The sequence below is a fragment of the Lucilia sericata genome, unplaced genomic scaffold, assembly GCF_015586225.1.
Source record: "Lucilia sericata isolate MDLA Ls3-8-SP2 unplaced genomic scaffold, ASM1558622v1 Contig000172F_arrow, whole genome shotgun sequence".
Taxonomy (NCBI): domain Eukaryota; kingdom Metazoa; phylum Arthropoda; class Insecta; order Diptera; family Calliphoridae; genus Lucilia; species Lucilia sericata.
Window position 1 is genome coordinate 185,954 of NW_023994201.1, and position 24,184 is coordinate 210,137.

Here is a 24,184-nt window from a genome sequence, read left to right on the forward strand (position 1 = left end):
AACGTAATCACCATACATACATATGTATGTATATGAAGAGTATTGCAGTTTTTATGTCATACTTACTTTCCTTACTCCCTTCTACTAAATATCTTTTCTTCTCTCACATTTTTGCATATTTCCATCTAAAGGAACTTTAGTGGGTTTTTTTATTATTTCTTTTTTTTTCTGGGTGGATTTTTGTTTTGTTTTTTCTAAATGATTACCTTGGTTATGAAATAATTCTCAAAAATTTTAACATACTTTCTAAACTTACCAAGTTTTTGTTGTGTTGCTGTTAGTTGTTGTTAAGTATTCATGTTAAATTCTTGTTGTATACAAAAATTGTTATCATTTTCCACATGCAAGTACGTGGGTACTCGACTCAGTTGTTGTGAATGACAGAATTGCTTAAAAAATTCCCAACAATTTGTTTTGTTTGGGGTATGAAAATGAAAAAAGAAAACAACAACAAAAAAGGGATTTTTTGTTTAAACATTTTTTTATTGGCATTTTCTTAATTTTGTTGTTTTTTTTGTTAGTTAATATTTAAGTTGTTTTTGGAAGTGTGTCTAAACTGTGTTGTGGTGTTGGTGTGTCAGTGTGTTTTTGTATTGGTTTACTTAAAATTATAAATATTTTGTTGTTAACATTTGGTTGCCATTTGTTGTTGTTGTTGCTTTTATAATTTATATAATTTTTTTTCTTATTTTATGTGTTGTTTGTTGAAATTTAAAACATTTAGGATTTCTTTTCAGTTAGATTGTAAATTTGCTGAGCAATTACAGATAGTTCCACATCAATGGGTTTGGTATCATCATATAGGGAAGGTGCCTCACCCAAAATCATGAAAGTGCCCACTAACGAAGCAATGGCAAAAATCCACAAAAATAAACGATCTAAAACCATGGCCACAAAACCCCAATCTTGGTCTTCCTAAAAAAACACACAGAAAATAATAGATAGAGTGAGTAAATTGTAGAAAAGAGCGTAATTACTAGTAAAAGTTTTAGTTCTTAAGCATAGAAAACAAAATGAATTAAAAGTTTAAATTTTTGTAATAATTTTTTTTTATTGGAAAACCAATTTAACGCTTCATTGTCAAAGTTTGCTGTTGTCTTATAGCTGATTTTTTTAAGTTAAAACAAAATCCCACAAACCTTTATACGCATAAAATAATAATACGAGGTGTGATTGTAATTTATATCCAAATTTAATTAATTTTAAAAATATTTAGTTGTCACACTAAAAAGAATGTATTTCTTAGTTTTAAAATTATGCAAAATATAATTGCAGTTACTTTTTAATTTCAGTAATAATTTTTTGTTAATTTTAGAGCAAACGTCGTATATAAAACTAAAAATACAAATACATACATATGTATGTATGTACTTGTATTTAATGTTTACAACATCATATTACATCTCTCCCTCCAATCTTTGACATTATAATGAAAAATTTAAAAGAGTATTTATGCATGATAAAATATGTTCTTCGTATTGGTTGGTTAGTTGAATAGATGGATGGATGGATGAACGGTTAGAAAGATGAATAAATAGAAGAAAGAGTGGAAGAAAGAATCTTCTATAGCATATAAAATAAATGTTTGTTTATTCTTACGTTTGAGTTCACTTCAAGTGATAAAAGTCACTTTAAAATCATTTCATGCAAACTGTAGTAGTGTTTATCTTTTTATATTTTTTCACGGTTTCTTTGGATTGAATCTAACGTAAATGGTCATAATTAATCAAACTTTTCAGTTTATCTGTCTCTCGGCCTGCCTGCCTGGCTGCCTGTCAGTCATCATATTGATGATTGACATATTGCTTACAAATCAATTCGTTACATACGACTACACAAGTCATCTCTAGTTAGTGTTTACTTTTCTGTTTCAGTTTTCACTTATATTTTTTGCTTCTTAATATACTTTCAACATGAAAAATGTTGGCCATTTTTGTAGTACATCCCCAGTGTTTTTACTGTTAGTGCTGCTGCTGCTTCTGTCGTTGTTGTTGTCGAAAGCAAATAAATTGTTAGCCAATCAAGTGAAACAAAAGCAATTAAAAGCGGATTAAATCGAGGCCGAATACCAAAATCATACAAATATACTTCAAACACTCGCATACAGATACATTCGATTGCAATCGATAAATACACTGATAAACCAGAGTAACCAGAAAAGAAAAAGCAACAAAAATTAAAATAGAAAATCAACTAACTGATGCAACACAACACATACATAAATATTTAATTTAATGCTTTTTAAAATTCAATCAATATCAATCCATTTATTTGTACTCTTCGTCGCCATTATCAACCAACCTTCCTTTCGGAATCATGGTGTTGTTAATTAAAATTGTATAAATTTGTATTTAGATTATTTCTATTTTAAAATATTTTCCTCAATTTACCACCACCGTATGTATGTATGTATACACCAATGGGTAGGAATGTATTTCTAACAATCAGAAACTGTAGTTAACCAGTATTTGTTTTTTTTTTCTTTTTTATTTTTGTTGCCAATACTTCATAAACACTAACCACTACTACTTCAGTCATTTAGTTTCCTTTCTTCCTTTTGTATGTATGAATGTGGTTGCCGTCTGTGTCCAATGCAGCCATTCAGTCAGTTAGTCCTTCAATTTATTACAAGAAATAATATAAAATGAAAAATAAAGAAAGAATGTAGATAAATAAAAACCTTCTAGCAAATGCAAAAAATATACTTACATTCTTACTTAAACTGATACGTTATTAAACAGTAAAAACTCGAATTATTAACTTAATTTCATTAACATCGAGTCTTTATAGATATGTTTGTACTATATTAGTCTTAAGCAAGAGATTTATAAATAAGTATGAATAGAACATTTACAGGGTTTCTACTGTATTGTGAATATTTGCATAGAATATATAAAAGTTCAATTAAAAATTCAATCAACGTTTAGAATATTTAATTCATTATTTTGTATTATTTAAACACACACATACATACTCACTGATATACATATGCAGTTATAAATATATAATGTTATGTATATACATACATATGTATGCATGTTATATTTAGAAATTATTATTGTATTTGACTAAATAAGTAAATACTTACAGCATTAAATTCGTCCTGGCGTTGCATGTGATTTTGTATGAACATGACGTTGTGTATGGCTTTTTCCAACTCGAATGGATATTTTTTACGTGGAGCCACATCGCTCAATGAATCATCCAGGCCAGACAGCACCGAAGGCAAACCATTATAGCCACTTAGAGTACTAAGGCCACCACCTAATACACCCATCATGCCACTGAATCTAAATGTGTTAAGAAATTATAAATAAAATGCAATTTAAGTAAAACATTTCCTTATTAAGCCGATTAAAGCGATTTGCTATCAATATTATTAAAAAAATATAAAAAGCACTTACCGATTTGTAGCCGAGGCACTGCTTAGACCATTGCCTACACGACCCTGCATACGTCGTATGGAATCTGGACTTGAATTGCCTGAATTAATGTTCATTTCATCCATTAAAGCTTTGCCAAATTTGGTCTTATTAAAGTTCATGCCATAATTGACCTTACTAGCCGCCAAATCTCTTAGCAGATCATTGGGCACTCTCATCAGCAGCAATTTTGGCAGCCGCTTTATAAAGAACGATCTCACCCAGGGCGCCATTCTATGTGTGCTGGGCTTACGATAGTGTATATTGAGTATGATGATCGTAATGACAACACTCAGGCCTACCAGCAACATGGTGAATAGTAAATATTTACCCAGAAGCGGCAGAGCTAACGATGTGGAGGGTATAATTTCGGATATAAGTAAAAAGAACATTGTTTGCGAGAGCAGAATACTAATACACAAAGCAATCTTTTCACCCGAGTCGGCTGGTAAATAGAACACCAACACCGATAGATATGAAATGCCAACAGTGGGTATGATCAAGTTGACGGTATAAAATAGTGTTTTACGGCGTAATGTAATGTTAAAGAAAATATCTAAAGAAAAATTATATGAACACATAAGTATGTATGTTTAAAAAGACAAACATTAAAAAGATAGTAAAACAATTATATAAACGTTTATCTAACAAGAATAGAAGATAATTTTGAATTTCTTATGAAAAGAATGTGTGAATAGTTATGTGGTTTGGAATTGAATAAAATACAAAAAAGATAAAAAGTTCTTTAGAATTCTGTTGACAGTTGGGTTACGCTATTCACATCAGATACAAACATTTGTAAGAACACACAGAAACTTATATTTAGAACTTGAAGTTCTATTAGCAAAAAAAGTTTTAAACTAAATATCCCCATTTGTATATAAGTTTCATTCAAACACATGCAATTATCTACATACATACATACGTACGTACGTACGTATAAGACAAACATATTTGTCTATCTATAAATGATTTTACATACAGATATTTTGAGATTTTCTGCATGAATGCATGTTGAATCTCTGTATGCTTCGTATCTATTACACATGTAGAGATACATACATACGTAAATAAATACATACACATGTAACTTAGTATGCGTGTTTGTGTATTTGTGTTGTGGTATAATGCTAAGTACCGAAGCACGAGTAGTCTATTTCAATAAAATTCTAAATCCTATAGGATTTCAATCATCATATGACAACAACACAAAATACAAAAACAAATAAATGACACAACTGCAATTGTTTACAGTTTTTTTAGTTTTTAGTTATAATTTCACTTTATTTGCCAGTGCTAAAGTAAAATTCCATCAAAAACATCATCATGCCACCACCCACAACTGCAACATCATACAATTTTGTATTAATTTTTTTTTATATTTATTTTAAATGTTTTATATTTATCACCAATGTTTTAACACAGTTTTATATTATGAGGGTTGTTCCAAAAGTGTTTTCACAATAACAATTTGATTCAGTTTAGTATGTAATCTTCAATAATTAATGTTAAAGTCTTATAAAATAATAAAACTTTCAAAAACATTTTCTGAAGCAATAATAAAATTTCTCAAACTTTTAGTTCTTCTCCCGTAATTATTTTGCTAAGCGTTCGTATGTGTTTTATTTTTGTATAAAAGGAGATTTAAGGTTTATATGGCATTAAGAAATAATTTTGTTCAAAATATTTTATAATTTTTCTACTTAAATAGTAATAAGCTTATAAAATTGTATAGCGTATATACATACATATGTAAGGAATTAAAAAATAAACAACAATTTACCAGGATATGGTTCAGCACAACAGGGATAATATTTTTCATGACGCTCAGCTGGTACACCCAAAATATCCCATTCCACACTAGGATAATATTCCCGTAAATCAATACCAATTTCGACTTTATTATCCTTGTCATTTTTCTGATTAATATGTTTCAAATCAATCTTTAAATAGTCAAAGAAAACAAAAATTTATAAAAAAAGAAAATTTAAATTTTCTTTATATTACTTACTTGATCACCATCATAGGTCCACGAACCAAATTTCATAAAACAGGTTTGCTGATCAAAGGGAAAATAACGCACATCGATTTCACAGGATGACTTAAAGATGGCGGGTGGTGTCCATACCACTTTGCCAGTGTAGTGTAAAATGGCCTTTGTCATTGTTGTCACTACATATTCACCGTCAGCACTATAAATTAGTAAATGTTATGACATGTTACGAACTGACTGTTTAAATGTGTTTTTGTGTTTGAAATTACTTGTTGTACAATACAATATCCGGTAACCAAATGTGTTCTGATGGCACATACAGCTCTGTTACGCCACCGTATTCCGAAGGATCCCATTTGAATTTGTGATCCTGCCACTCGTGTTCTAACCACACATTCGTCGTTAGAATTTGATCTTTTAGGTTCTAAAATGTTAGGGGAAGAAGGAAAGAAATTTTAATATACAATAGCAAAACTCCGAAAATTTTGTTGATGATTTTTATTAAAAGTTTGAGCTTTTTTATGTTATTTTTGGATGACATTTTAAGTTTTTTCTTTTTTTACCATTTTACATAAATTTTACATAGTTTTTATTGTGAAGCTAATTTTCATTGCTTCATTACCAACAGTCAATACATATTTGCAAATATGTAAATGCTATTCATACATAGATGGGAATTTTGGTTGATTTTTGGTGATAAGTTCCTCCCATTGCCTCCCAACTGCGATCGTCGAAATTGAGTGTTCAATATTTGAGTGAGGCGGACAGTTTATATAAAAAAGAAATGAACAAGTAATAAATTTGTTTGTAATAATAAAATGTTTACGCATTAAGTCAAACTGCCTGGAGGCCTAGGGTAAGGATGCAAACAGTGTTAAAATATTGTTCTTTATCCTTGAAATGTACAAAAAAATACGAAAAAATCTATTCAACTTTTTTCAATTTCATTTTAATTTGAACCCCTTTTTCAATATTTGTGTATTTCTATTGAGAGTTTGCCCCTCTTCAGTAGCAACTCCTCCTATCCAGATAACGTTTGAATTTTCTTGTAGCGACAATAACAGCAATAAAAGCAATATATTTTGATTTCAATTCCAAAGTGATTTTGAAAAAAGAAAAAAATAATAGTATTTTAGCACTTACAAGAACCTCCTTAAGAGCAAATGGCAACAACAGTAATTTTCTTGCCTCGCGCCTACACTCAAAAATTTGCTGGCAATCAAAACTGTCTTTAAATTGAAACAGCAATAAAAAAGTATAATTCTATAAATTTTAATTTTAGAGTGTATGAAAGTGGAAGCGAATGCTTCACGTTCCCTTTTTTTTTTTGCTGATGCAGTATGGGGTGTATGTAATCGTACAGTTTTGTAGTATTTGTAACATGATGTTCTATTTACAATTTTATTTTAATGTCAATATAATCAGTAACATTTCATTATTTCTTTTCATTTTATATGACATTCTAGTTTGTTTGTTCGTTCATTCGTTTGCTTTTTTTCTCGTTTTGTATCCGTCTCTTTAACTTTTAACACTCCTACAACAGCAGAAAGCCATTATAGACATTTGTAAGTAATGTTTTTGAAAATCAAATAAAATAATAAAAAAAAACAATCACCAAATTTTGTTAAAATGTTGTGTAAGTGTTATAAGTGTGTATGTATGTGTCTGTTTAAATGTAGGTGTGTTAGTTGCTTGTGAATGTTTGTTAAAAAGGGAATTATAAAAATAGAACCCCAAAATCTTACAATTCACTTTAAACAAATTGAATTTTCAATATTTTAATGTCATTTTTTATTTTTTATTAAATTTTCTCTCTTCAATTCTTCAAGTATAAAATTTGTCGTTGTACAACAAATTGATTTCTTTTGTTTTAGAATACAAATTTACAAACACACATTTACTTACGTATGTATAGTACATTAGAGTGGGTCGGTCTCTATGGACAAAAAAAAAAGTTGTGTCAGTCACCCCCTAGAATTAAAAATATGTTAATAACATTTCCAAAAATATAAAAAATACTTTTTTGCCACGCCTAGAAATACCGCCCTTTTTGTTTTTTATATATTACGCCGCCATTTTCAGACCGATCGTAACATGTCATATATCAATATTTATGGCTTGACTGTAGCTATATTTCACTCTTAGAAATTTTTTTTATTCGACGTCATACTCTATGCGTGACTTCTGATATCTCGGATCCTTCCCCAAAATCTAAAATTGTGGCTATACTGGAATAAAGTACATTGAATTATATGAACTATTAGCTTTTAAAATGCTCACTTTTATGCAAAAACACCTATTTTATAGATATTTAAAAATGTTCAAGTATTTATCAACCGTTCTCACAACGAACTATTAATTTGCCAGATAAAACAGTCGAACATTTTTTTTTAATGAACTATGTAAAACAGAAATCCTTTTAATTTTTTCAGTTATAAACCATTTCAGATCCAACTTCCTTTCAAAATAAAAGAAAGTTAACTACATATATCCTACAGCAATATAGTGGTTTAGCTATGTCTGTCCTACTGTCAGTCCATGTAAACCTTGTTGTCAAACTACAAATCACAATTTTCCAGATAATTTGATGAAAATAGGCTCAAATATTTAATTTTACCAAAGGACGAAGTTGTTTGAAGATGGATTAAATCGGAGCCTTTAATTGTGGCTTACCGTTATTTCCCTCTTAAACACTACCATTATCATAAAATTCTGCATATCTAACCCCTATATGAACATAAATCCCTCCACTAAATTTTGTTGGGATCGGTCTATAATTGGTCCTAGCTCCCATAGGCTCTTTCAGAAAATCAGTTTTTCATCAATAAATTGCTTAAAAAGTAGTGGACAAATTTCTATATAAATGCTTTATTAAAAAAGAAATCACATTTTAGATATACTCATAACTGGTATCATTCCCGACTAATATTTATACCCTACACCTCTATAGCGGTGTACAAAAATATTGGTCCTACACTCACCTTAAAGTATACCGATCGATTCAGAATCATTTTTTGAGTCGATTAAGACATGTCTGTCCGTAAACCTTGTGCGCAAGGTACAGGCCGCAATTTTCAAGATAATTTGATGAAACTTGGACCAAGCATGTTTTTGGGCACAGGAACGAAGCCCAAATTCGGTCCATTATTTCACCAAGCCCCCATACAACCGTACCTCCCGATTTGGGCTTTTTATGCCATAATTACGTCAAATATACTATTATCTCTCTAAAAATTAACACAAATAAGTTTTATATAAGTATAAATGACACTGCAGATTTTCGTAATGATCGGCCCTTATTTGACCCTAGCCCCCATACAAACCCCTCTTCAAAAAATGTCTTAGAGTCTAAAATTGACTTGTAACCATTTGTATCGCAATGAAACAAAACTAACTGTTATTTAAAAATATATCCTTTTCCCAAATTTAATAAGGATTGGCCCATAAATCCTATATAAAGCCTCATTTAGAAAATTTTGATTTTTATCAAATAACTTGCTTAAATACTTTGGAATTAAGGTAAAATTCAATATAACAGTTTTTTTAATACAAATTTTAAAAATATACTCATGGTGTAGGATATTATATGGTCGACCATGCCCGACTATACTTTCCTACTTGTTTTTTATTAGTTTTTATTTCAAGAACTTCTTTAAAAATATATAACTATTTAAGAAAAGTTAATATATCTTTAAATAAATTTATTACATTTTATAAAAATTAGTATAAACATTTTTGAAAATTGTTAAAAAAAAACGAGAAACATGCAAGTAATTGTATGGTAAAAACATGAAATATTTTTATAAACTCCTTAATTTTTCATCGATTTTTATAAAATAAAATGTTTAGTTTTTATGTACCTACGTGATTTTATTATTAATGAATAAAATTAAATGCTGAATAAAATTATCTTTCTTGTGTTAAGATAGGGGGCAGAATGAAATTTTTGTATTGTAAATTAATTTGAAAAATAGTTTTCGACCATATCCCTAGCAAATTAATTGTTTGTAGTTAGAACTATACAGGTAGTTTTAAATACCTGTAAAATAGCTGTTTATGCATAAAAGTGAGCATTTTAGAAGCAAATAGCTCATATAATTAAATGTACTTTATTACAGTACAGCCACAATTTTAGATTTTGGGGAAGGATCCGAGATATCAGAAGTCGAGCATAGAATATGACGTCGAATTAAAAAATTGTCAGAGGGTGAAATATAGCTACAGTCAAGCCATAGATATTGATATATTATATGTTACAATCGGACTTAAAATGGCGACGTTATATATAAAAAACAAAAAGGGCGGTATTTCTAGGCGTGGCAAAAAAATATTTTTTATATTTTTTGAAATGTTATTAACATATCTTTAATCGTAGGAGGTGACTGACTCAACTTTTTTTTCGACCCACCCTAATGTACATATATATCGTCACCTTAATATCAAAAAGGCGTTAAAAAATAATTTTTCTAGTTTAATTTCGTGGAATACACTATTTACAAAATTTTTGTTTTGAATTGTCAATTAATAACTGTTTAATAAACATTTTTAATTGCATTACAATTTTTCTATTATCTTAAACATCTTAATGTTAAATACGTATTTCTTATATTAAGGTGACGTATGTATATATGTTTGTACATTTTAAATATATATGTACGTATGAATGGTATATATTAAATAGAAATGAATTTGATCAATTGAACTTAAGACATCGTTGTCAACAATGCGATAAAAAATATGGTTATTTGGCCAAAAGTTTCTTGAATGCCAAGAAAATATTACGTCTTGTATACATGTGAACGTATGCAAGACAAACAAACAAATTTATAACGAGTCAAGCTTATTTTATATCTAATTATTAATTATTTGAAATTAAAATACTTTTTTTAAGTTTGAATGAATAGGAGCGCACAACAGGCCCGATAGTGGCCTAGGTGTATTTCTTCGGATTTGATGTAGTATACATCCTCCTATCAACCTAACCTAACCTAAGTTTGAATGAAAATTACCAAAAACGATTTTAATATTTTTAAAATTTATAAAGCTTTTGAATTGTTTGTTGGGTTATTTCATTTAGCCATAAGTATGAAAGTATATACATATATACATATGTATGAATGTGTTTCTATTTAACAGTTTAGTTAGCATTAAAGTAAAGAAAGAACTTTAATTCAACTAAATCAATTGGGTGCCAAGTTTTTTATGTTTTTTTTTTTTTTTTTTTATATTGCTATATGATTGTTTGTTAAACTTTCTGAACTTTTGAGATAACCGACCCCTCATTTGGGGTATAAATTCTTTTACTTTAGTTCAATATTAAATTGAAAAGCAATAAATCTAGAGTAAAAAATAAAGAAAATGAAGTAAAAAAATAATGTAAAAATTGCCTTCAGTCACTGAGTACAACCGAGTTGTAAAAATGATTTTTCTTCTTCGTCCCTTCATGGGTTTGCAACAGTTGTATTTTACAACTTTAGCAATTGACTCAGTATCATATACATACATTTTTTGCATTGTGGTGAACAGTTGACTTTTTTCTTCCATTTATATGCCCACAACATATTGAGTGAAAAGTGCTGCAGTTGATGCACTAAGATGATTTATAAATTTAAGTATGGTAACTGTTGCAGACATCCAATAAAATTGAATGGAAACTTAATTTGGGACTTTATTTCGTTTTCTAAAGTATTGCATAATGTACAACTTTCGGGAAATTAAATATATTATTTTCTCTGCACAAAGGGATAATGTTAGGAATTCTCAGTTACGTAGGTAGGCCTTTTATGTAACTGTAGATATGTGGATTTTTATCTTAAAATTAATTTTTACATTTTCACTTAAAACCTGATACTCTGCCTTAGAGTTTATATGAATAGAGATATCAACAGATAGTCATTGATGAAATGTGTACTAAATTTGTATTTTCACAAATTGTCAATATGTTTTTATTTCTTTTTTTAAATTTATCTTTTTTAATTTTTATAAAAATTTTTTGCAAGACGGTCTGAAATCGTCCTTGGAACAAAATTATTACGCGTAAAATTTCATCGAATTATATTTATGTATATACCTATACTTACTTAGTTTAAAAGGTTTACTTGAGCGGATGAAGTACAAACGGACATACGTGTCACAATGGTATAGAAATAAAAAGAGGGAATTAGTTCTTTAACTTCTAAACGTCCTCCCGTGGCCATGTTATCTTGAGAAAAGACCCTGATCTTGGTGATATTGCAACCCGAGTCTGCCGGGACTATAAACTGGTGACGATCAAATGTATTCTCGGCATTTCCTTGGAAGGATTTGACATAGAGGCGAATCAGAGAATCACATAATATGGTACCATGGAAACCGGTAGCCGCAGGGCAGAGTTTCGGACTTTGTCTTGTCCCGTTTATTGCAGTGGTCTCTTAGGGATGTGATTTAAACTAAAATTCGCGGGGACAGAATGTTGGTTAAGTTCGGTGCTGTTGCCAAGACAGCTGATACTGTGAGACTAAGCATTGGAGTATAAAGTGTATATGATACAGGATGAATGTAGGGGTATGCAGACCTTACCCATCCGTTTACCTAGAGTGAGTGTGTCGGATGTTGTGTGTGATGGATCTTATCTTTTCCATGTCCAGGTATGTTCAGGGGTTACTCTGTTACTCTGGTATGTTAAATTTTTAAAACGATACTATTTTATCATTTGTGTTCCGATCTCAAAAAATTACATATATAGAATCTACTCCGATCCGATGCCAAAAAAATTTCATTCGAGCACTATAAAAATCCTCTTCGATTATGTCGTATAGCTTAGTAGATATTCGCATTTGTAATTTAATTTTCAAAATTTATATCCACCCTGATCCATTTTTCTTTTATTTGACTAATAACAAATGGATGTATTAAATATCGAAAGAAACGTTTAAACATTTAAACATCAAATTAAATAACTTTTATTAAAAAAAAAATAATTTAAAATATATTCAAAAAGGCGATTTTTATTTTATATACATATGTATATGAAAATACCAGGAGTTATTATAAATTTATGATGCATTTTTATATTCATTAGTGACTCTATGCTAATTATATATAACCTCTACTGAGAGGAATGAAATACGTAAAGTTTAGGGTTAAAATGCTGCAATTCACTTACCAGATCAATAAGTTGTGATAATCTTAAACCTAGTTTTACCAAAACTGTGTCGGTATTGTTGCTAACGGGTCGTATTAACCGATTATAGTTGCTGAGTAAATCATCGTACAATCGTTTTGCGTCGGGATTTGCCTGGACACTTTCGCACAGTAGTATGAAGACGACCAGAAGACACAGCCATTTTAAATGACACCAAAGTGTCGACTTGTAGTGTAAGGCGGACATTTGGCTAAATTACACACATATGCAAGTACACACATGTATTTACGCACTCTATCTCATACGATTTTATTTATTGTTTGTTTTTTACGTTTCTCTTATTGTTGGTGTGTGTTGCACAATTGGACATCTGTTGGACAAGATTTTTTGGAATCGTTTAGTGGGTTGTATGGAGGAAGTATTCGTATAATCGAGTTAAAGTTTAAAATGTCATTTCAAAATGCTTACGTCATTACCATTAGCTTTGAAGGATTTTGAAATTTCCCGTGTGACGTCACTTCTAGTTGTGTCACGTGTGTTGTGTTCGCTGTTTGTTTGTTGTTGGTTTTCGGGTATTGTGTTGTTTGATTTAATAATTGATGGGTGAAGAGTATTTAAATGTCAAACGCTTAACAATTTACAGATAACTAAAAAGTTTATTATTTATTTTGTTTTAATGATTTTGACCTTGCTTTAGCCGGGCTTTATTTACAAACAAATACGAGCATAGATAAATAGTTTGTGTTGTTATTACATGCATACACCTACAAATAATCTGTATATAAAGTGTGCGTCTGTGCATGAATGTGTGTGTGTATTTTTTTTTTGTTTTTTCTTGATGCTCTATTCTATACTGATTGTTTGTTTATCTTTTAGTTTTTGCTTCTTTTTGATTATATTTCTATTTATATTTTAGTGTGTGTTCCATTGTGTTGGGAAAGGATGTGTCTCCCTCGTTAATGGCAATGACGTCTATGGAAACTTAGTACTACCTTCAAGTACTAAAATATCTGCTTTGCTAAAAAGTCTCCACTTTTCAAAATGTCAAATGCTTTAGTTGTCAAATGAAAGTTTGACATTTGCCAAACCTTCAATTTGTTTGTAAAAATTTAAGGGTAAAAGAGGTTTAAAAATATCAAATTTGTATCACGATGTATTATAAATTAGTTCACTATTTTAGCACTTTATTATTTTAAAATAAATTTTAAAACTTAATGAAAAGAAAATAAACAAAAGCAAGCGAAACGAAAATTCCCTTTAAAATGTATGTATATTAATTTTTTTCTTCTTTATGAATTTCGTTTATTTCTGCCTTTTTGGCGTTTTTCTTGTCAAACTACACTCTCCGCTGTCCTGTGCTCAAAAATCACAGGACTTATACTGACTTGATTTCAATATTTGTAACAGTTTGTTCCACTAAATTCTATCTATACCAACACATACAAAAACCAGACAATTTGTAGAGTTTCAGTTAGATTTTTCTCAATCTCTTGCAGCTCGGGAATTCTGTAGTTTTGTAGCTTACAGCATCCGGCACAATAACAAACATGCGCCTCATGCATTTAGGAAAGATGGAAATTACAAGAAGAGAGTTTAAAAGGAGACTGACTAGTAAAGAGAGACATGGAGAGTGAGAGAGAAATAACATGTAATATTGCAATTTGGAGTTTTAAACTTAAATGAAAGAAATAATTTTACATATTTTAAATTTTATTTTAATTTTAAATACATAAGTAAAATTTAAGTAGTTTTATATAATTGTTTCATGATTAATTTTTTAATTTAAGCTTAGTAGTAATTTAAGTTCTTAGTCCTACTGCCAATTATGTTGTAGTTGTTGTTCTATATTTATTTTCATTTTTCCAAAAAAAAAAAAAATAAAATAAACAAAAAATGGAATAAACTGAACAAATATTACTCTCGGGCCACAGCCCAATTTTTTGTTTCTGTATGTATTTGTGTGTGTGCGATTGTGTATGTGTAAGTTGAATTTTATCCCATTTACTTGTCGTCATCTCTTTAATGTTTAAAAAAAAGTATAACAATTTTTGCTAAGCTCCTTTTGAAGCAAAAATAAAAATAAAAGCAAAAACTCTGTCATCACAAGTTCGTATCTCAGGTGACAGTTTTCAACTTCATTTGATATTCTACACCAAACATAAACAAAAACAAAAATAAAGAAATTTTACATAAATACACTAAAACACAATCATCATACAAATATTCACACAACTAGAGATTGTACATCCGTTTCAATGTTTATTTGTTGTTCTTAAGAATTTCTTGAATTTTCAACAATATATTCCTTTAGAAAATAATGAAATTAACAATTTCATTTTTGTATAAACGAAAGCACACACAAACGCTTTCAACATGTTTCACGAATATTTTCATTATAATTTATTATTGTTTAATTCTTATATTTTTGTTAACTCACACTCCTACACCTACATATGTACATATATACATGTGCATGTCTGTTGCATGCTTGAATGTACGTGTGTGTGTAAACATAAATGTTTCACATTTGGATTTCATTGCATGAATGTTGTAGATTGACTGCCATTAACACCTGTCAACATGTTGTCGTACGAAGTTGTTTCTTGCTTTTATGCTACTCTGTTTTTTTGCTTTATTGTTGTTGTTGTTGTCATTGTCAATATGTATGTACAATTTTGATAGTAGTTCATTTTAAATACAATTGTGGTCATGGTTTTCCATGTTGTTATATTTGTAATATTTTTTTTTTTTTTTGATTTTTGTCATTTAATAAATTTATTCCTGTATAAACTAGTATATGACAACTTTGGTGAATAATTGGTTTGCTCAAAATATAATAAGAATAATTTACAAAAATAATGTTTATATATAAAATGTCGGGACCTTTTGACATTGCAAACATATTTCACATATGTACGTCTGTTCGGCATAAGGGATATTAAAAATGGTTGAACTCTATCCATATCCCCTATACGAGACCCCTTCTGATAATATATCTAAATTTCTGGTTTGTTTTCTATAAAATTGTCTAATAGCCTGAAATTCATTATAGAAATTTATTATAATTTGGAATATGCAATTTTTCTTTTTTTAAGTTTTAATTAAAATCTCAATGACAAAATGTTCCTTCTTTAGCTTTGTGATGGTTTCAAAAATGACTAAATAATAGTTTAATTGTGTATAGGTGTGTCTGTGTTTATATGTAAATCAAAATTTATTATTTTATTCATGAATATCGTTTTTAGCCCTTTTTATGAAATTATTTATAGAAGGAAGTACTTAAGCAAGATAGTTATGAATATTTTAGCTAAATAAACACTTTTTAATGCATTCCAGATTTACAACGATTCTATTTGCATTTAATTTATAAAATTTACATAGATTTCCCAAAAGAGAACATAAACGATGTTGTAAAGAAAATTAACAAGAATTCGTTTTGGTTTTTTGCAAGTTTAATCGGTTTTATTATTATTTTTATTTAATATTAATTTCCTGAAATTGAAACATTTTAACGCAAGTAATTGAACCTTTGCAATATGATTGCAAATGATAAAAAGTATAAATAGAGAGGAAAATATTTAACATATTTTTTTTCTTTGAATGTAGACCAAGGGAACATGAGAAGAGAAGTATCAATATTATGCAAGGAAAATGCACTTATACTCATATCTAACGGAAGTATTGAATATTTTGTAGTTGTTTTTAAATTGTTTTTCACTTCCTCTCGCTCTTTCCACTGCTCTGCCTTTGTATGCACTGGAAGACATTAAAGCAACATTATTATCTGCATCATCATTATCGTCATCATCATGTAATATAGTGGTAGCCATGCAACCGGATGTTATTGAATGCTGTGGGTGTTTATATTACGACTATATAAAAATAACACCCAACACTAGCGACAATAAAAGCAGCAGCAGCAACAACTTCAACTGCCACCACTATACATATAGTGGATTCTACAATAACCAGCACAATTACAGTTCCTTTACAGGATGATCTTGTTGTTGACTTTGATGCTATTATGGTACATTATAAAAAGGATGGTATAAATTTAAAGAAACAACTTGAACGGATTTTGTATTTAGAAATATGAGTACGAAAAAAAGAGAACAAAAGAATATTTCTTTTTATGAAAAGAAACCAAAATATTTATAACATAAGGACAGTTTAAAAATAAATTTAATTTTTTCCAAAGTGTCTAAAATAATCCGTACAGATTTATAATAATTTTTTCTTTTATTTTTTGCTTTTATATGAAAATAATAAAAATCCTCATTTCAATGCAAGTGTTTATGTGAATGTGGCTAAAACATTTTATTTTTCTTCCATTCTATTCATAAGTATTTTCGCTAAGTCTATATATGTATGTATCTTTGACTGTCGGATTATTTGTTTGTATCTAACAGCCAATCATCATTCATTATATGGAAAAAAGAAAACATTTATATCTCGTTGCTATAAGTTTACTTTTGCTTTAGATGCTCTACTCAAGCATCAAAATGAAAAATACAACCAACAAAAAACGTCCATTTCATTATTATTTTGTTTAGTGTTTCTCGTATTACAGTCGCTTTTTTTATTATTCTTAATGTTGTTGCTGTTGTAATGTTTTTTGCTGTTGCTGCTGATGGTAATAGTAGCAATGGTGTTGCGCTGCTGCTACTTAAGTATAATAAATGCAAATTTATTTGTAGTGTAAGTAATGTTTTTCAGGATCATTTGTTTATTTTGAGTGATACTTTCATTTCCATCTTCCTTCCAACTAACCAACCAAGCATCCATTTACTCATCCATCGAATCCCACAAAGAAACAAACAAACAATCAAACAAACATGAATTCAAGTCGATTATTCGAACGTTTTTGCAGGATGCGACAAGACGAAAAATCTCGAGTGTTTCATTTTTTAAGTAATTAAATTCGTAAAGAGGATAATAAACGTAATTTAAATTTGATTTAGAGTTTATTTTCTGTTTTTTTTTTCTTTTTGATTTGGTTGTATTAAATTAACAGAATTTGAAAGATGAAAGAGAGAAAACATAAAATTTTCTTTGAATAATTGTATATTTATTAGTTTGAGTGTTTTAGTGTTGCATATTAAAAATTAAAGACTTTTATAAATGCCAAAAAAAGTGAAGGAATTAATTTAAATCTGCACGCGTTTAAAACTTTTGTTCTTAAAAAAACGACAAAACAGTTGGATCATAATAAACTAAGAGCCGATCTTATAGTTAACACTAAGGGAAAAAATTTACTTAAGTTTGAAAAATTCATACAAATTTCAAAATTTAAATGTAACTCTTTTCCTTGGTGAGAACTGTAAAACTCAGCCTAATTTCTTATTTAATTATTAACTTTTAATTCTGTCATAGTTTATTATTCATACTTAGAAATGCTAAGCCAGCTTTCTTCCGTTACATTATAATGCCTTTGGTACTGTTATTAACCTCCATACGTTATTGCTTACCTGTTGGAACTTTTTATCATACTCTGGCATAAAAACTATTCAGTGCGTATGACTAATAAATTTCATTTAATATTACGTATACGTAAACGTATTCATATATTTTTTTATATATTCTTTTCCATAATCATATGAAATTGATTAATAATCACAGTATTTCCAATCAAAAACATGTTTAAATTGAAAAATAAGCTTATTTTGTGATTAGTTATATTTTCCTTCAAAAATCGATTTTTTGGCCGAAATCTTAAACCGCTTATAAATTCGTTAAAACACGTTTAAATTGAAAAATAAGCATGTTTTGTGATCACTCATATTTTCCTTAAAAAATCGATTTTTTGGTCGAAAATCTAAAATCGCTTATAACTTCGTTAAAACACGTTTAAATTGAAAAATAAGCTTATTTTGTGATCACTTACACACAGAAAACAGATCGATTGGAAATCGGTTACCATGATAATTATTTAGTTAAATTAATTAAAATTGTATCGCTGTTATTGAAAAACTGTATACTTAACTGATTTTCTATATTCTGTATTAAAAAACAATAATACTAATCGAATTGTGGTTTTAATAATTTCTAAATCAATAATTTGAACTGAATTGTATCGGTTATTAAATTCATTTGTCAATTCAGTAAATGCAGCCGACTTTTATTTAGGATTAAAACGTAAGAACATTAAATATTAGTCGCTACAACCGAAAAACAGTAGAAAGTAAAAAATATTGAGCACTGCAACCAATTCTCAATTGAAAAAATTATTTAAAATTTAATTATGGTTAAAGGAATCAAATTCGATGTTCACAACCGATTAATTGGTAATTATAGTTGACGTATACAAAAATAAATAAAATAAAATGAATTTATAATATAAAAAAAAAACCTAATTACATTTGAGGATAAATTAATGCAGAAATTTGGATAAAAAAAGGTAATGTTTGGTATATTTTATATCTTATAATCCATTTTGTGTAATTTTTCTATAATTTTTAATAATTTTACAGCAGCGGAAAGGCGTGGAAAGATAGTGTTCCTTTGAAAATGTTGAGCAGAATCAAGAGCAAAATCCCTGGTACATGCTATGTTTATTACCATGAAAATCTCAAAACTAAAGGCGAGGAGTTATTTTATATTTATACGTTTTGTAAGTTTATACATATTTATATTTTATTGTAAATAATTTACACAAAATAAATATATTTTTAAATACACATAATCCACAAATTGTTTTTCTATAAATAATATTTCAGTTCCTAATACCAATAATTTCAATCCAGATTACCGAATAATAAATAAAAATACTTGTGTACACCATATATTCAGTAATACTAACCGAATTATACAGTAATTACAATCGAATTTTGGGATAGTTGTTAGAACCGACTGAATTCGATTGGAAACAAATTCGGTTATCACAACGAATCTGTTTTCTCTGTGTATATTTTCTTTCAAAAATCGATTTTTTGGTCAAAATCTTAAATCTCTTATAACTTCGTTAAAACACGTTTAAATTGAAAAAAAACTTTATTTGGGATCACTCATATTTTCCTTCAAAAATTGAAATCTTAAATCTCTTATAACTTCGTTACAACACGAAGATTATTTTGTGATCACTTATATTTTCCTTCAAAAATCGATTTTTTGGTCGAAAATCTAAAATTGCTTATAACTTCGTTAAAACACGTTTAAATAGAAAAATAAGCTTATTTTGTGATCACTCATATTTTCCTTCAAAAACCGATTTTTTGGTCGAAATCTTAAATCTCTTATAACTTCGTTAAAACACGTTTAAATTGAAAAATAAGCTTATTTTGTGATCACTTACTTCGAAAATCGATTGGTCGAAATCTGAAATCACTTATAATTTCTTTAAAACACGTTTAATTTTAAAAATTAGTTTATTTTGTGATTACTAATCGAAAATCGGGCTCTACATACCTAATTTCATGTTTCTAGGTTCAAGATTGTAGAAATTTCAAAAAAGTACGTTTCGAAGAACGTAAAAGTACCAAAAAGTTCCCTTTTATGTGTTCTCACTTAATCCGCGCTTTACATTCTTTTTTTCAAGTTTCTATGTTCAATATTATAGAAAATTCAAAAATAAAAAACGAAAAAGTATCAAAAAGTTCCTTTTTATGTGTTCTCAATTAATCCGGGCTCTACATTTCGGTCGGAAAATTATATTATAGAAATTACAAACGGAATGATGAATTACAAACTTATATATACGAAGGTGAAGGGTATTATAAGAACTCAAAATTCAAAAAATTCAAAAACTAAATCTATTTTCAAAAATGTCTACTGTTTTCTGTGTTACTTAAGGTGATTTTATGTTTTAAACGTCATATATTTGTTAAGCAAAAATTAAGTTTAGATTCAGATTAGAAACATATGAATATTCCTTATTTATCTGATTTTATTTTTGAAATCCAATAATTTGTTTAAAAGTTATTTCACAAGTAGAACATTTAAAACCATTTTACTTAAAAAAGTCTTTATTTTTAGATTATGCCTGTAAATGAGCGATTTATAAAATTCAAAATAAAATTTCTAAAATAGCTTAAAAACATAAACATTTGTTCGTTAACTTTTTACACTTTTCTTATGATAATAATAACATTCATTAATATTTCTAGCATTAAAGCTATTTATGGTTATTGCTTCTTAGTATTTTTAATTTTTCATAGATTTATTTTATGTTTATAAATTTTAGCGTCGATGTTTTATTTTATTCGAACTTAACGCAGTAAGTAGCTGCAATGCATTTGAAATTAATTTGAATTTAATACAAAAATGAGCACAAAACATTTTGCTTTATAAAAAGAAAAAATATATATTTACAACAACCACATTATGACTGAAACAGTCAAAAACAAAAGTTTTTTTAAGAACTGAGAAGAAACCCATTTTACGTAAACTATTTTGTATATTTATTGTTATGGACTTTTTATAACTAAATATGTGTTAGAGTTTAAGTTTAAAGAATTTGATGTCTAGCAAAAGAAAACAAAAATAGTTCGTGTAAACAAACTTTCTTTACTAAGTGTAGTCCATTTACTTTAACGAATTCGAATAAAATTGAATGCATTATTTGAAACAGGAATGGAAAATGTATATGTATAGCAAAAATCTTGAAATGTTTAAGGTAAAAAAAGAATTTGCAGTTATTGGAAATATAGCAGAAACAAATTTGAAGTTTCCAATTAACGAAATCTTAAAAGAAACTCTGTCAATTTTAAAATCTCAATTTTCCATCCCAGATTTGAAGTGAAAAATTTGTTAAACATACACATGTATTCACTTACAAATGCACACATTTGCTGGAATGAATGTGTATGTTTGTACATGGCTTGAATAAAATGCACTTTTTTATTCTTATTTTACTATTTTTTTGAAATTGACTAAAAAAGAATCCAAAAAATGTATACTCTTGATTTACTTGTAATGGTTTTCTTTACTCCACCATCAAAGAAATAAATAAGAAAAATGCACAAGCTGAATTAGAAGTAGTAGTAGAACTAGAATACTAGTAGAATACTATACTGTTTGGAAAAGTTTTTAAGCAAATTGAATGTGGGCATCAAACTAATTGATGATGAAAGCAAAAATCTAAAGAAACATTTGCAAACATTCACCATGCAATTCACCCAACAACTATTTGCTAAAAACATACAACATCCTGCTGCAAGCACTTTGCCATTTAACTAAAACATAAAAATTTCTATTCCCCTACAAATGAATTTGAATTCTTAGATGAAAAACTTAAACTTTATGTATTTAATTCAGATAAATGTAGGATTCCTAAATAAGTTTTACAAGTAAAAGTTGTTAATAAAATTTATGACTTTCTCGGTCTAATCAACAAAATGTTAAATGCAAAATGGTAGTAAAAAAATTACGACTAATAAGGAGATTAAAAATTCAACAAACTAACAAAATCGTAAAATTGTTATTTATAATTAATGAGACATTCAGGCAATACTTGCTTTTATTCTTCTTATCCTTTTAAGTACCTCTTACTTACTACATGTGCATATTTAAATATTTACTTTACTTCTTTTTTATTTCTACATAATTTTGCATGCATAATGTCATTTTATCGTAAGAGTATGAAAAACATTTCATGCACATGACCTTACATTGATGTATGCAGAGGAGGAAACTTGATGAAACTTGGTTTAAAGGAATAAATAATGTTGCTTATTAAAAATGATTGTTGGTTATTATTCATGGAACATTTTTCATTTTCTACTTTCATTCACAACAAACGAGCAGAGGTACAGAGTGTGATTTCCACAAGGAAAACAGAAACCGATACACAAATATTGTTTTCTACTAAATTCGAAGGTCAATTTGTGGTAGGTAAAGATAAATTGTTTCGTTGTATGTATGTTTGCTTTTCATATTGTTGTTGTTGTTCCTTTTGTCTACTGATTGATTTGTTGATATATGAGTGTAAATAATTTCAAGAAATTTTACCACTCACTACAATTCAGTAACAATGGTCATTGATTAATATGTTTTCTTCGTCTTTGTTTTTGTTGTCGATTTTCGTTACGTTTTCGCTTTACTATTTTTTTGTTGTTCTATGTAGAGTGTAAATTGACTTTAAAAAGCTGTCATATTAAATTGTTGGCCATCAATCATTAAATACTGAGAATAGTGAATGACACAAAAATTGCCATATTATTAATAGTTACATTCTCGTGGAATTTGAACATTTATTGAAGGAAATAATAACTCGAATCAATAAGAACAAACAATCATACTTGTAGTTTAAACCAAATAAAAATTTATTTAGAAATTCAATTGAGTTTTTTTTATTTTTTCATTTTACACATAAATGAATGAATGAATGTATTTTTATTGAAAAAGTTTTTGGATATAAATAGTTTCATAAATTCCATTGAATGAGTGATGTTGAAGTACTTGAGAAAAATTTACTTTTAACAATCTTAAATGAATTTTTAATAAACAATATTTTTATGTATGGATAGTTAAATGTTTTATAAAATAAGCAATTATTTAGATTTTAAGTGTTCAGATCAGGGAATGTTATAATATTAAAAGAAATTAAATTAAATTATATTAGCAACCCATCTTAAAGTAAACCAATTAGCTGAGAATCTTTTTCTTATTCTTTAAAGAGAGAGAGAAGATCACAATATGTCCGATATAGGCCTGGATTTAATATACGTCCTTTCAAACTAACTAACTAACTAACTAGTCTATTAAGCCATTTCTGTCCGTTCATGTAAACCCTAAAATGAAACTACAGATCACAATTTGGAAATAATTTGATAAAATACTAAACCATGAAATGTTATAAAATATCTAAAAATGCTTTAACTAGGTATAACTAGTATGGGGTATCTTATGACCAGGCACGACCGGCTACTATACTTTCTTAGTTGTTTGAAATTAAAAAGATGTCAGAAAATAAATTTCTAATAGATTTTAAAAATTAATTAAAACTAATAATAAATTCTTTGTAGAATTTGATGCCAAAATATTTATCCACTTTGGAGTTTTTTTTCTACATATGTATATGTGTGCATTTAAACACATATTTTATTAGTATTGAAGAATATTTAAAAAATTAACATCAAATCATATGCTGCCAAGCGCAACGACCTTTTTTTCTTCATAAAAAATGGAAAAAAAATAAATTGTCACCCAAAACGAAAGAATGTGTGTATAAAAATAAAAAAGGAAATAAGTAAATAAAAAAAAATAAACCAATCTATGGAAGATTATGCTATAAAAGAGGTCATACATGAATTGCTAAGTGTACACATACAGATACAAAACATAAATAAACAAACCGATAGTAGTTGTGTTTAACATGTAAGTATGTATATATGTATGTATGTATGTAAATATGTATGTGTATCAGATACATATATTGGCATATTTACATTAGACCCGTCCTTAATAAATAAATTTGTTCCGTTCTTTAAATAGTTGATGTAAATTTTGAAATCTCTCGAATTCATTCGATATAATGTAATTCAAGGGAATACAATAAGACGCATTGATTTTTTACATCAAGTCTAATATAGTTTATAAACACTTTTATATACAAGAATGTGTCAAATAACAAGAATAAAAATAATGAATAAATATGTATATAAATATACATAAGTATGTGTATGTACATTCATATACATATATATGTAT

General features: G+C 28.1%; 1 protein-coding gene across 3 annotated transcripts; it reads right to left on the reverse strand.

Annotated features, from left to right (window-relative positions):
- Positions 1 to 473: 473 nt before the first annotated feature.
- On the reverse strand, positions 474 to 13,920 carry LOC119601519 (acetylcholine receptor subunit alpha-like 2). Of its 3 annotated transcripts, none has more exons than XM_037952483.1 (8): positions 13,531 to 13,920; positions 12,560 to 12,908; positions 5,685 to 5,839; positions 5,434 to 5,614; positions 5,206 to 5,365; positions 3,405 to 3,978; positions 3,089 to 3,290; positions 474 to 915 (listed from the first exon to the last, which is right to left on the reverse strand). In XM_037952483.1, the coding sequence occupies exons 2-8, from the start codon at positions 12,782 to 12,784 to the stop codon at positions 721 to 723; spliced, it is 1,692 nt and encodes a 563-aa protein (XP_037808411.1). In that variant the 5' UTR covers positions 12,785 to 12,908; positions 13,531 to 13,920; the 3' UTR covers positions 474 to 720. The 3 variants fall into 3 exon arrangements, with proteins under 3 accessions (XP_037808411.1, XP_037808412.1, XP_037808413.1); XM_037952484.1 differs by having other exon boundaries at positions 477 to 915; positions 13,015 to 13,920; XM_037952485.1 differs by having other exon boundaries at positions 721 to 915; positions 13,007 to 13,903.
- Positions 13,921 to 24,184: the final 10,264 nt, after the last annotated feature.